This window comes from Callionymus lyra, chromosome 11 (assembly GCF_982586985.1).
Source record: "Callionymus lyra chromosome 11, fCalLyr1.hap1.1, whole genome shotgun sequence".
NCBI classification, from domain to species: domain Eukaryota; kingdom Metazoa; phylum Chordata; class Actinopteri; order Syngnathiformes; family Callionymidae; genus Callionymus; species Callionymus lyra.
Genome location: NC_141828.1, coordinates 20,757,539 through 20,772,690, shown reverse-complemented (window position 1 = coordinate 20,772,690; position 15,152 = coordinate 20,757,539). Strand labels below are relative to the sequence as shown.

The 15,152-nt window shown below is 38.5% G+C and overlaps 2 protein-coding genes across 2 annotated transcripts in view; one reads left to right on the top strand and one right to left on the bottom strand.

Moving 5' to 3' along the window:
- lrmda (leucine rich melanocyte differentiation associated) overlaps positions 1 to 2,869 on the bottom strand; it is a 262,398-nt gene extending 259,529 nt beyond the window's left edge. Inside the window, exons 1-2 of the mRNA XM_087803117.1 lie at positions 2,458 to 2,869; positions 1,380 to 1,480 (exon numbers count right to left, since the gene is read on the bottom strand). Of these exons, the coding sequence (XP_087659243.1) occupies positions 1,380 to 1,480; positions 2,458 to 2,511 (155 nt within the window). The 5' untranslated portion in view covers positions 2,512 to 2,869. The remainder of the gene's footprint in view (positions 1 to 1,379; positions 1,481 to 2,457) is intronic.
- A 5,140-nt stretch (positions 2,870 to 8,009) lies between these two features.
- On the top strand, positions 8,010 to 10,949 carry LOC148069583 (zinc finger protein 503-like). Its single transcript, XM_087802879.1, has 2 exons — positions 8,010 to 9,136; positions 9,422 to 10,949. Exons 1-2 carry the CDS (start codon positions 8,885 to 8,887, stop codon positions 10,826 to 10,828), a joined length of 1,659 nt encoding a protein of 552 aa, XP_087659005.1. The 5' UTR covers positions 8,010 to 8,884; the 3' UTR covers positions 10,829 to 10,949.
- Positions 10,950 to 15,152: the final 4,203 nt, after the last annotated feature.

Genomic DNA, 15,152 nt, shown 5'->3' with positions numbered 1-15,152 from the left:
GGAGCTCCAGTGACGGGGGGTCGGACATTGACACGCGAACAAGGGGTCATCGTGTTGAATGTCTTCACCACAGGAGCCAACAGAAACTAGACAGCGAGGGGTCCGGCTCATTTTTAGAAGCAGCATAAATACAACTATGGACGGTGGAAGACACTACAAAGACATGTCAGTGTCAGAACAAGCCGATGACTAGGATAATATGAAATCATCTTTTGTCTTGAGTACGATAATACTTTTGAAAAAGCTTGATTTTAGCGAAGCCTTCAGTGCATCCCAAACATTATATTTTTAAAGATCAGGAAGTAAAGTTACAGGTATTAAATCTAACCAATTATACCTAAAACTTAAACAAAAAAAAAGTCTATATTTTTAGCGTGTTTGTAGCAGAGGCTAAAATGCTAACATGCTAAACAGACGATAAATATTGTGAGAGATCACAGTGAAGACAGTCGACTCAAACGGACATACATCTTTCCTTATAACCCCGAAAAGAGACGGATTCATCTGAAAATAATCTAAATTCTTGGTTGAAATGAGGGTAGAGTAGAAAGTGAATTTTAGGGGAACTATCACTTCATGGGTTGGTAAATTTAACTAGCATTGATTTGGAACTACTGAGAAATAAAATGAAGTAAAGTTTTACTTAACACAATTTATCTTACCTAAATTCAAAGTGGGAGGTGGGAATTCCATCTTGAGGACTTGGCTCCTTGGTTTCATACATAATATGACATCTACTGACTGTGAAGCCACTTAAAGAAAACAGTCTCTTTGTAATAGCCAGAAGCATCTAGGTTAATTTGCAAGGTCCTATTTAACATAGCCTTTTTCTATTTTGAAAAATAAAATATTTCTTGATTGACTCCATCATTTGAAACAAACCTCCCTAAAGTGTAGTGTATATGTTTATGCAAGAGTTTAGAACTATTTTGAAGCGGATTCAACGTTTATTCGCACATCGAGGGATGTTTTTCGCTAAAACATAGCTCAAGAAGGAAATGAAAACACATACAAATGCTTCCACTTCTCATTGAAAGTAAAAACTAATGATGCCACTTCACGACCTGCCAGTCCTGCAACCTCCAGACAAGAGCTGCACAACAAACCATCATCTCCGCACCTCGACACGCCAGATCAACTCAGCTCACCCTGCTGCTGAAATGGCAGCCCCTCTGAAGCAGCTGCCTTCATGTCCCGACCGTGGCATCTCTTCCCTTCGAATTAGCGAGTCACATCTATCGACCGCACCTTTTTTATCCTGGCCCGGCGTGGGCAATGATAGCCGCTCCTGCACCGGCTCTACTCTTTGGTCGTGCACCTCAAATACAAGGCTCCAGAAGACATGTAAAGACAGCATGTTTGAAGGACGAGTCCCTCACCTGAGCAGGTTGAAGCTCAAATCCAACCGCGTGGCAAAGTGGCCGTAGGTGTTCCCGAGGAATTCTGGGATTTCTTGACAGTCGTGTCCGATGAAGGCGATCTGAAAAATAATAAAAATATTCAAATCGATATCCTCTTATGATAAATAACCCTGGGCCAAGAACCAGGGGTCCCAGAAATAAGTTGATGTGTCCCTATCAGATGCACAAGATCAGGGGTGGGCAATTACAATTCTTCAAGGGCCACATTCAATTATGTGAATGTTGTTAGGGGCCGTCAAGCAAAAAGAAAGATGAAAAAATCCCTAAAAAAAAAAAAGGACATGCAGCTTATTTAGCTTTATTAAGCTAAATGAGCTGCAATTTTATTCTTGTATTTTCAAAACATTTCTTCAATTAACTTAAAAAAAACTGTTTTGAGGGATTAATATACACACAAAAAATACACACACAAAGGAGGGAAGTGTTATGTGAAAATGTAATTGAATAATAAATACAAAATACATTTGTTAATGCATTAAAACCATTTATACTTGATCATACTTTGACATTACTTACTAGGGCCGCATAAATAAAGTCAAAGGGCCGCATGTGGCCCCCGGGCCGCACTTTGCCCAGGTCTGCACAAGATAATTGATTGACATATAGTGTTTTATTTTTTAAATCTAAGATGAAAAATGGCTCTGTCAAATATATGTTGGACAACCACATTTCACCTTCTTGTCAGTGTGCTGCTCGTTTTTATAGCCAATTTTAAAAAAAATAAACATTACTTTGTTTATATTTAATGATCTATAGCAAGTCATATGACATCTATATGTTTTACCCGTTTTATATCATCAGTTTTTGTTTGTTTGTTTTTACTTTTCGGCGGTATTTTGAAGGAATGAATGAGGAGAATGTGAAGTAGGAGGAACCAACATGGATTACAGCAGTGAGTCACATGACTTCAATGATGACGATAAGAAAAAAACAGTTTTAATTTTGTTCTTCATATATATTAACCAACATTGAATGAAAAATAAAGTAATAAACGAAACCTTAACTTGGAAGACTTGGAAGAAAAAAAAAAACTTACGTGAGTTCCATTGAGCGCGACCAGCTTCTCGGCGCGCGTCATAACTTTATCCATAACAGCCTGGTTGACAGTCCGCTCCAAGTGCGTCCTCCGATGGTTTTATAAAAGTTTCTATTCAACGTGTGGCATGAGCTGCAGCGGTGTCGTCGCTCGATTTGGTAAGATTTGATCTCGTTTAACAAATGACTTTACAGTTTCCGCGTGTCGCATGTGTGTCAGCTGACCTGCTCATGTGCGGAAGTGAAGGAGCCGCTGCTGCTGAGCGTGAAGTCAGGTTTAAGAAAACACTGATGTGTCTTAAGGTTACACTTATTCATGGCTTTGAATTGTAAGAGAATACAACGAGGGTTAGTTAAAGGAATACATTTGAATAGAAAAACATTGCAACATGAATAAAAGATGAGTTAAATGTTGTTGTTTTTTTTAAATAAATATTTTCAGATTATGTTTATGTTTGCTGTGTAAGGACTGTTAAAAATGTTTTAATTAAATATAATATATTATAATATAATGATAATCTCCTGTGTTGTTCTCGGTGGTATCTTGACCTTTTAAGTATATATTTTATTGGATATTGTTTTGATTGTTTAAGCCTTTGTGACCCTGGTCTGGAAAAGTGCTATATAAATATAAATTACTTACTTACTTACGTATTGTTAAGTGATGATATGTCATTGATTCAAACCCATTTCATCATCATTCTAAGCTTGCTAGTTGCTTTTTAATTTTGGGAGGAAACCAGAGCACCCGGATAAAATTCAAGTAAGCACAAGGAAGATATGTTCACCCTTTGTCTTACTTTCCTAAATATTCTTTAATATAAAGCAAGTTGTTACACTAGCAAGTCTTTAATTCTAAACATCACCTGTAAATATTTCTCATTATTCTTAGACGTGACTGTTGATGGTCAGCAAGCAGGATTGACTAATAGAGTTATGGTCTTATATGGTTATATAAATACTGTTGTCTTTTACACATATAGACTTAATGTAAGTAAGTAAGTAATTTGTATTTATATAGCGCTTTTCCAGACCAGGGTCACAAAGCGCTTAAATGTTGTATTGTTGGGCCAAAACTCGAAGCTCAGGAGCCAAATCCAGGCAAGCTAGTCTTTTTCACATAGCCGAAAACTGAAAATGAAATTGACAAAATCATTTTGTTGATGATACTTGGTTATTTTGTTTGGTACTGTACCATTCGACAAGATGTTTCCTAGTGACAGGAGATGAGCGGCGACTTCTAACAACAATGCTCACCACAGGAGACCAGAGGGACAATAGAAATCGTAAAACATTGGCGAAGTAACCTCGGTGTTAGCAAGTCATGTGATCTTCAGAAATGCTAAGTTCTTTGTGCATGTTAGGTAATAACAACATGACTGATAGATCTGTTGTGATGGCAAAACAAAGGTGTTGGCCGACTGCTGTCTTCGCTGTAACAGTTACGTTCTAGTTTCTGTTAGTCAAAACAGCTGATAAACGTTCATCTACTTAATTGTGTACATATGTTTTTTGTGTTTAGATGTAATGGCAGTAATTTTGTGTAGTAGCAGAACGGTTTCAACATTTCTCAATCCTCACGTCATTGTTCCCTTTTGATACACAATATGAAACAACCATATAATCTAAAAAAAAAGGCTGTGATGTAATCTTCAGATAAGTTCCCTTTTATATTGTAAGAAAATATATGCAAAAGGGTTTCAGGAAAACAATTTAATATATTATTAAGGGCTGTAGCGATATACTAATCTCAATATATTCAACTCTCAATACAATATATTTTGATACAATTTAATCCACCTAAAATGATTACGGAAATAATGCATTATTTCCGTAATCATTTTAGGTGGATTAGTATGTGTTTGCTGAATTTTAGTGGCATCTTGTGATTCTTAAATGAATACAACTGAAAGCCAAAATATGTTTACTATCCTCTCATCCTCAGTCATCACTGGGATCTTACAGGATTTCATTGGTCCTTTAGATGAGGAGGACATAATGACCGCTGCCATCTAGCGGCCGGAGGTTTAATTGCAACACCAAAATGAACAAACGCTGTGATGACGCATGTTATTTGTACATTAACATCAAATTACTTTACTTTACAGACACTAAATTGAATATAAATAAACCAAAAAATATTTATGATAAACATATAATGTGATGTAAATTCAAAAAACAAAAAATGAACATCTAGTATGGGGAATAAAGTATTAATACACACACACTACACACTACAACATAATACCTTTGTTCTTCCCACTTTGGGGATATTTGAGATTCAAGTCCAAATCTGCATTTGGGTTGCATATTATTTCATTTGTATAATCATTGTATTAAAAGATCATTAATAAGAATCAGTGGAACAAGTAAATTGTAAAATAATCATCAAGAAAACATGTAAATATAATAAAAGGGAATTTTATTTTAAGGTGTTTTTTTGTTTTTTTCAAATGTCTTTACCTTTTATTTAAGACCTTATATTTGTGGTTGAACTAATAATGAATACGTTACAAATAAAATGTTGTTTGATGTTAAAGTTCAGTTTTGGCCCCCACTTTTTAAGTTTCGCTCATAGTACATACTGTATTTATAATTTATATTCTAGAAACAAGTTTAAAACAAACTATATATGTATATTAGTATATGTATATATTAGTGTCAAATACACTATTTGATTAATATAATATTAATATTCTTGCTCAAAGCCGTGGCTTACAATGCCGCTCCTGTGACGTCACTAGCCACCTCCCCTTCATGGAGGAGAGAAAGGAGAGGAAGGAGCGAGCGAGAGCTGAAGCTTCAGTCTCCTTCCCGACTCCTGAGAATCTCTCCACTGGATTTATTTGACTTATCTTTAACCTTCCAATTTTCACGTGTATTAAAAACAAGGGGATCGCTTTCTAGTGACGTCACTCTATCGCCGGGATTTATTTTTTTAATTTATTTTTTTTAAATAAACATTGAGTCAGGTAAAGTGGTGATGAGACGGACTTGACTTACCTTTCACAGGATTAAAAAAATAATAATAAATACATATTGTTACAGCGGATCATTATATTTTCGATATTACCTGAAGTATTTTTTTGGGGGATAAATATTTTACGCACGACGTAAACTTTAACGAGACGCGGCTTCAACTTGTTCACGCTCCCAGACAACATATATTTAATTTTGATTTTTGGATATCGCTTTTTTATTTTTACTTAACCTATTTTGTGTACTGTGTATATACAGTATATATTTAATTTTTTTATTTCCACGCAAATGGTTTTAAATGTGAATTATTTTTTTGTATGAAATAAATGTCACGTGTGAATACTTTGAAGGGTGTTCGTGTGTTGCTGGTGAGACATTTCTGGGGTGTCTGGAGCATGAGATCACTCCTCAGCGGACATTAAAGAGGGTTTTTCGAGCTGACAGGTAAAATTGATGGTCGTCCTTCTTCGCCCTAATAACTCACCTACTGACAGCCAGCGCGTTATCAATCACACAGCTTGCGGGGAGAGAGAGAGAGAGAAAATAAGCATCCAAAATAAGAATATAAAGAATAAAAATGAAGCTTTGGGAAGTACAAATGAAGTGTGTTAATCATTAGGAGTGCACCAAAAGCAGGATCAAATGAAGCAGATCTCCCTCCGTTGGCCCTCCACTCCTAGCTTTTCTTGACCTGTCAAGCCGATTATCTCAGAAAGAGATTAATGGCCGAGGCGGGTTTCGCAATAATAATCGTTTTTGTTTGATGTGACAACTTTGATTTACTCACAAACTGATAGACTTTTAATTGAGCGTCTCCATTCGGATCGAGATGAAAGCAGGAGCGATCGCCCCCAGACTCAATACTGATTAGCGATCTCAAGTGGTGAAGAGTTCACTGCTTTTCTTCTTGTACTTCCAGACCTGACGGACCACGTCAACCTTTTTCTTCTTTTTTTTCTTCCGAGAAACATATATCCCAGCCCCGGGCATTATTTGTTAATAAAAAACCCGTCAAAGTGGAGCTTCTTATTATATTAAAAAATGTCACTAAAGTATCATCATTTGATGTAAAGACAACGAATAATGTATTTAGTGAAACTATTTTGAAAATACCTACTAAATTATTATAAACAAAAAAAGACTAGTTCCAATTGAAGACAGAAGAAATACGTATGAAACTGATACATTTCCAGTAAATAAGTTAAGTTATTCAAAAATATTTGTTGTCAAATTGCTTCGTAGATTTAAATAGTATCGCTATTATTCAAGTTAAGACTAAGATTAACTTTATAAACCTAAAATAATATCTAAATCTAAAACTGTATTTTAATGATGAGTTCATCCATTTAGGAAGTTGTTTTTTTAACACACACATTTAAGTAAAATGACGTGTCAAGATTATTTTATATTAACATTTACTAGCTGTATAACTATTAAGGAAGAAAAATATATAATATGAAAAATAAATTAATTGTTGATGCCTGATAATATATGTTTATATAACATTATAAGAATATATAGTTTGTTTTATCTGTAATAGAATACACGATATTTACCCAAAGTTAATATATATCTTTTGTTCAATGCTTCTTATTTTTTTGGACATTACACTTTAAAACTGTTTTCATCATCTAAAGATTACTAAAGTTTATTCTAACAGCAGATTGCACTCAAATTGAAATTAAATATAATCGACAACGTTGAAATTATATTGTTTTTTACTTATTATTTGGCACTTTTTCATGCTATTCGAGGCCTTTTATGTGAGATGAAGTGAGGCTGTATGACCAGCCATACCTACCACTAGAAGTTGCTTCATGGTTCCCGAGGACGTCACTTATTGTCAATCCTTACCCCGAAAGACAAATGCGTCCTAACTCCTGAGCGATTTATTTGTTGTAGGAGGCTGGTGTGTGTGGCACCAGAGCCATTTGTTGTCGCGCTGGCATGTAATCAGACACAATAGCTGACATAAATCAAGGGCAGGATTGACAGCGACTGACAAATAACTGATTGATTGCGGTGGAGCAGAATTGACACTTGACGGAGGGGTGGAGATGGAAATAGAAGGGCGGTGTGTATTATACTGAAAACATGTGACATTCACGTCCCTCCATCACTGCATCGCTCTAGTCCTGTCAACGCTTGTCTGTGCGAGGAGCTCGGCGGCGCTCGCTTGGTCTTATGGATGACGGTCGCTCCCCGAAGATGTGTGTCCCCCGCTCCATTTCACGACTATGTCAAAATGTATTTTTTTAAAAGAACCAAACAAGTATTTGTTTGTATTCAAGTATTTGGATCATAAATTGTATTTTTTATTAATTAGAAATATTCACGGATAATATGGAAAATCTGTCGTAGACGTTGAGTTATTGTCTTGCGTATTAAAATATGGTATTTTATCAATTTATTTTCTTTTATGATGACCCTTACGCTCGCACACTCTGTTTCAACTAAACTCCTGCAGGAGCCAAGGTATCAAGCAGGTAGGTTGGCAAGGTCAAAGCTGAACTTTATCATAACTCACAAATAACAAGACTTTTTAAGTATTTTTTTTAAAATTCATCTGAATAAAGTGAAGTTTAAGATATATTTGCTAGTATAGCTGCTGAATAGTTCCACACTTAACTAAAAACAACTATTTGTTTGTATCAAATTAAAGACATTTAAATAAAAGTTTGCATTGTGACTTTATTTGAGTAATTAACTGGCACATCTCGTTTTTTTTGTTTTGTTTTAACTTGACATTGTTTAAGTTGTAGCTTTCATGAAGGATTGTCCTAAACTACTTTAATTTCAAGATATATATGTATTTACTAAAAGCAAGACAAGTCAGGTGGACCAGGATTACACATAGTATAAGATAGGTCAGTATGAACAGACGAGTAAACTCAAATTAATGTACGGAAGTATTTAGCAGATATTTATGAGTATGTTTTCTGTGAAATATTTATTAAACGGATAAAGTTGCGTCGAAAAGTTTGCAGTGTGTGTATCTCACTCGGTGCGGTGAATAAAAAAAACAGTGCAAGCGCTCCCGCCAGCCAGACTGCTCCCCTCCTCCGAGGCTCCTCCCCCCGAGCTGTCAAAACAGAGGCGCTCACAAAGAGGAGAACGTCACATCCCCTTGACCCTCCAATCACCTCGGGGTCCCATTTGATTGGAAGGCGGCAAAGGCTTTAATCTCGGGACTAATTCAGATGCTTTTGAAGTGAACATTTCTACCAGTTCGAGCTCCGGGACTACAGCGAGAAGACCTGCTGACTGACGCACTGAAGGAAGACGCTGATGGTGAAACGCGCGGATCTGTTCTCTCTCCATCCTACCTTCCGAGGATTACTGCTTTTTTAAACACTTTTCATTCTTTTTTTTTGTTGCTTTTTCCTCGTTTTTTTTTCGTAAATGCATCTGAACAAAGCGTCGCCGTTTAACTCCCTGACTTGCGGGACATGAGCACATCGCCCTCGGTGTCTGCTCCTAGTACTCCTGATCGCGTCCGCGCCGCCGCCTGGGAAAGCCGCAGTTCCAGTCGGAATAGCAAGTCGCCCGCCGTCCTCCACCCGGAACCCCCGCGACACCCGACACGGCAAGCGAAGCGACTTCCGATCAAGGTTCTGAAAATGCTCAGCGCACGGTCGGGTCACATTTTGCACCCGGAGTACCTGCAGCCGCTGCCGTCCACTCCCGTCAGTCCGATCGAGGTGAGAAAATAACATTTTTAAGACGATTTAAACGTTTTTTATGTGCTTGGAATTTAGATTTTATTATAAGATGTATTAGGAGTGGGTGGTAAATGGGGCGCTATCTGTTCAAAACAACAACAACAAAAATGTTTTTATGTCGATTTAAACGTTTATTATGTGCTTAGAATTAAGCGTTTATTATAAGGTATATTACGAGTGGGTTGTGAATGGAGCGCTATCTGTTCAAAACAAAAAAAAAGGGTCTTAAAGATTATTTTCCCCCCTTTTTTTATTTTTAAACAGCTGGACGCCAAGAAAAGTCCTCTGGCTCTCCTGGCTCAGACCTGCTCTCAGATCGGCAAGCCGGACCCGCCGCCCTCCTCCAAGCTCTCGTCCGCCGCGAACGGGTCCACCGAGAAGGATTCTAAATCCGGTCCCTTGAAGCTGAGCGACATCGGCGTGGACGACAAGTCCAGTTTCAAGCCCTACTCCAAGCCCTCCGACAAGAAGGACGGGTCCTCGTCCTCGTCCGGAGACCACCGGGAGAAGTCCGGTTTCCGAGTGCCGAGCGCCACCTGCCAGCCGTTCACGCCCAGGACCGGGAGCCCCAACTCGTCCAGCACCTCGGCGTCCCCGATGCCGTCCGAGGACAGGAAGTGCGACGACAAGAAGGAGACCGGAGAGTGCCACAAGAGCGGCGGGTCCCCGGAGCGATCCGGGACCACCAGCCACAGCCGGATCAGCGTGAGCTGCGGTGGGATTAACGTGGAGGTGAACCAGCACCAGGAGAGCAACGCGCACAACGGGGGGAAATCCAGCTCCACGTCCGAGGCGGTGACGTCGGTCAGCTCCGCGTCCGTCCTCGGCTCCGGCGGACTCGTGGCCCCGGTGTCCCCCTACAAACCGGGTCAGACTGTTTTCCCGTTGCCGCCCGCGGGGATGGCGTACCCGGGGAGTTTAGCGGGGGCGTACGCCGGGTACCCGCAGCACTTTCTCCCGCACGGGGGGAGCCTGGTGAACGCGCAGCTGGCCAGCTCCCTGGGCTGCAGCAAGGCGGGGTCCAGCCCGCTGGCGGGGGCCTCACCCCCGTCCATCATGTCCGCCAGCCTGTGCAGGGACCCTTACTGTCTGAGCTACCACTGCGCCAGCCACCTGGCGGGGGCCGCCAGCGCCAACTGCACCCACGAGTCGGCCCTCAAGTCCGGGTACCCCCTCATGTACCCCACGCACACCATGCACTCTTCGGCGCCATCCTTCGGCGGCCACCCGCTGTACCCCTATGGCTTCATGCTCCCCAACGACCCCCTGCCCCACGTTTGCAACTGGGTGTCCGCGAATGGACCATGCGATAAGAGGTTCTCGTCCTCAGAGGAGCTTCTGAACCACCTGAGGACTCACACGGCGTTCACCGGGGCGGAGAAGTTGATCTCGGGGTACCCGGGGTCCTCCTCACTGGCCAGCGCCGCGGCGGCAGCCATGGCCTGCCACATGCACATGCCTCCCTCAGGGGGCCCCGGGAGTCCAGGGACTTTAGCTCTGAGGAGCCCGCACCACGCACTCGGACTCAGCAGCCGCTATCATCCGTATTCCAAAAGCCCCCTGCCCACCGGGGCCCCCGTCCCCGTCCCCGCAGCCACCGGCCCGTACTACTCCCCATACGCACTGTACGGACAGAGACTGACCACAGCGTCTGCGCTGGGATACCAGTGAGAAAAAACAAAAAAACTCTATCAGAATGCAAATATAAAGACTTTTATAGAAATGGGCGGGATCCGTGGACTGTATTTATTTATATTTCAGCTTAAAAGCTGCGAGATGGAGTAAAAATAAATATTTGAGCAACTCAAAAAGTGCATTAAAAATGAAAACACACACACGTTAAATTCAAAAAGTTTTTTGATTGTCTTTGATTGTATTTGTTCTTATTTAATGTCTCATCGAGAAGAAGAAATATTAATTTACATGCATGTTTGTTTCTTAAAAAAAACTCGGAAAAAAAAGTGTCCACGTTATTTTTCAGGTGTTGGAAAGAAAATTGGTATTTTTTTGTATGTATTCTGGAGAAAATAAGAAACAACTCTGTTCCATATAACTCCGTGTGCCTCATTTTCTGAATTGTTTCCATTATTCACGTGTTCTTCAAATATCCCTGTCATGGAGGGGAAATTGCGCTGTGATGAACGAGCAAGGCCCGATACAGATTTAAGAAATTTCTAAAAATGTAAACCCATTTAAAGCTTATTTAAAATCTAAAAACAAGTCCATTTTTTATTTAAACGAAACGGCATATAATTAACTTATTTTTATTCATTAAAACAAAAATATTAAGAGTAAAGTTAGAACTACAATTGCACTTTTTAACATGCATTTTTTTAATTCGTAAAAGTGTTTTTACGAGGCCTCGAATGGAAAGGACAAATGTCTGTTCGGAAATAATATTTATTTACCAAGATTGAAGCTTTTTTTTTGTGTCTAGTAAGGAACACGGGTTGACATTGTTAAATGTAAATCGTCAAACACGCTGGATACGTTAAACCAGATAAATTATTGTGTATTACACACATATTAAATGTACTTTGGCAAAGTTAAAATTTACCCCAAATCGCCATAGGCCTAAAACATATTTTTTAAATGCAAAACTCTTAAAATTATTTGTGACTTTTAAAAAAAAACACGAAGGTTTCCTTCCATTATTAAATACTTGTTTCAGCTGCTGACCCACCGGCGATTATTATTATTTATCTTTAAATGTATTTATATTTTATTAATAATATTATAATCAATATTGTTATTTTTTATGTCCTTGGACTCGACTGACAGTTCTTCTCTTTTGTGAGTGTTCGGGGTCCACACGCGTCCTAAACTGATGTAATGACGGTAAAAAAGGAGCAATTTCCATTTTTTTTTACCCACATCACGGTGGCTTCGGCTCGGAGGTCCCCGGTGGAAGGCAATTTATCATGCGCCCCTCCTCCCACCCCGGTGCTGTCACTGGAGGAACAGGCAGGCACATGTGTGCATGAATTACCGACCCACCTCCCACCTTCCAGCCCTCTTCCTCACCGTGGAGAGGTGACACGCACGAGAGAAAACACGAGGATTAAAGTCTGCAAGAAAGTGCATATTCACTTTGTCCATCACGACCGACTCCATTCGGGTTTTGGGGGGAGTTAGAATTAACATAAAACACGAGGAGAAAACTAAAGGCAGTAGTTTTGTCTGTGACAAACTTTGAAAACAAAACTATAGTATAATAAAGTATAATTTCTTTATATTTTGGTAGAGGATTCTAAATACATAAAAAAAGAATCTTGTTATAACTTGCATAGAACAGAAAATAGTTTATTCAAGCATTTGAATTGAAGCTTTAATTTATTAAACTTAACGTCATTAAATCTTCCCTAACATTTTTTTAACTGGTTTAAATAAGAATGAACTGAAGACTAATTTAATATTTTATATATGTATAACACTTGTGGTTAAACTAATGAAATTATAATACATTACATTTAAATGATCCTGCAAAATAGAGACTTAAAGCCTTAAAAAAATAAAAAGATGATCAATTAATTTCATTTTGAAATGGTAAAATGTATTAAACATTATTTACATTATTGTCTACACATTTTTGGATATTATTTATATCATATATGGGAAACGAAGTGGAGGAAAAAGAGGCATGAATACACTTTCATACGTAGGAAGAGAAAGGCAGGATCTCCTTTTTTGGTCACAACAATCGTTTAGAACATTCAGAGGAGTTGTCAGACTGGCTTTTACTACTGGCTTGTCCAGTTCCCAAACAAAAAAAATTAACAGACATGATTGTAGTCTAGACACGACTAAAGAAAAGCTAATTTTATCTCTAAGGATAAAGTTTTTTATTTAGAACCATCGAGATCCGGACAACATTCTCTTGTGGAAGATTATTTACAAATTTGTAGGTGAAGAAATCCTTCAACAAAACCAAATAAACTTTCAAGACTTTATAAAACATTTCCATTGCTAGTGTTTTTAAATTTATACATCAAGATTTTCTTTACATTTGTTACATACATTCAATATTGTTTGACTGATGGATTCAAGGACAGTCGACCAAGGTGTTAAAGGAGGATTTTTTGATAATGTGAAAAGAATTTAAAAAAATATGAGGTATAAAATACAAATAATTACTTACTCTGGTTTATAACACTTAAAACATAGGATTTGGGAAATAAAACAAAAACCTATTGAAAAAAAAGTTTCAATGATTAAAAAAAACAACATACGCAGGAGATTTTAACACATTTTAATACTTTTTAATACTGAATTATTAGCCAAAACCATGGAATACATTCAAGCATGGTCTAGATCTTTTTATTCGTCTAATAACAAAAATGTAATATGAAGCTATAGCTTGTGCTGTCAAGATTATTCATATGCATTATTGCAGTAACCCAAAGCACCACTAGACGTCACTGGATCATGGATACTTCTGTATTTAAGGAAAAATTAGGTTAATCTTTAACTTGATAAACGTTTTAATAATTATTTTCATCATTAAAATATGTAATGGATCAAAACTAACCAAAAAAAGAAATAAAATGAAGTAAAACATTTTCACTCTGTGAGATTCTACTGACTTGGTACCATTTTCTTTTAAGATTCTTGCTTCACAGTTGGAAACCTGGCATGACATCTGGCCTGGACGTGACTCATACACCTTCCACCCCCCCAAGAATTACCAGCACTAAAGCTGTCATTAACGAGTGTGTGTGGCGCGATATAAAGACGCGTCTGTAGTTCGGCTAACAGCTGTGTGAATGTACGGAAGCTGCAATAATAATGTTCCAGATATGATTAAAACAACAATGATTATGTTTTATGTGCTCGGTTGTGCATGACAAACACAGCAGACCCATCAATAGTTCCTTTTGATCCGCCTTTAAGTTGCAATTATGTTTGACAAGACGTCACTTTCTTAATTATATTGATTTCAGTTGGTTGCCATGATCTCGAACATTCACACACAACTTTACTGTACGTGTTCACATCCCTCAAGAATGTTAAGTGTCACGTTTTGATACAATTATCTAATGATTTGTTGCCGTCAAGCATCGAGTCACGTATCGACACTTAAATGGATAGTTCACTCATTTTCTACACGCCCTCATGTCGACTAAAGGTTGGGATTGTTTGTAGCACAAACTAAAAGGCTAACATGCTAGGCTAACTTCCAGTCTACTTCACGGCGTGTCTAAAATCACATACTTGTGTACTTAAACTTAGTATTTTTAGTGCATAAGTGCGTCTCAATTCTTAGAATGCAAAATGTAGCACGCCATGCACACTATATTGGCGTACTAAAACGCCCACAAAACTGAGTTTCTGAGTAGTAGAAACTAAAAGGCTAACATGCTAGGCTAACTTCCAGTCTACTTCACGCCGTGTCTCAAATCACATACTTGCGTACTTAAACTTAGTATTTTTAGTGCATAAGTGCGTCTAAATTCTTAGTATGCGAAATGTAGCGCGCCATGCACACTAAATTGGCGTACTAAAAACGTCCACAAAACTGAGTTTCTTAGTAGTAGAAACTAAAAGGCTAACATGCCAGGCTAACTTCCAGTCTACTTCACGGCGTGTCTAAAATCACTTACTTGTGTGCTTGATGGAGTCTACTGACTCTTTTAAGAAACACCTTAAGACGTTTCTATTTGTTCAGGCTTTTCCTTGAATTTCTCGAACTCCTGTGTTGTTCTCAGTATTATCTTGATCTTTAAAGTATGTACTTTTTTGAGTATTGTTTTGATTGTCTAAGCGCTTTGTGACCCTGGTCTCGAAAAGCGCTATATAAATAAATATTACTTACTTACTTACTTACTTACTTACTTAAACTTAGTATTTTTAGTGCATAAGTGCGTCTCAATTCTTAGTATGCGAAATGTAGCGCGCCATGCACACTAAATTGGCGTACTAAAATGCCCACAAAACGGAGTACGGATCGGTGAACACTTTCTACCCTACATGGCCGCCATCTTAGTGACGTTGACGT

What these genes read in the sequence shown, in the direction of transcription:
- LOC148069583 (XM_087802879.1), top strand. Translation starts at nt 8,885, where the DNA reads ATGAGCACATCGCCCTCGGTGTCTGCTCCTAGTACTCCTGATCGCGTC. An exon ending in CTCCCGTCAGTCCGATCGAG is followed by an intron (nt 9,137 to 9,421) that starts GTGAGAAAATAA and finishes ATTTTTAAACAG; the next exon opens with CTGGACGCCAAGAAAAGTCC.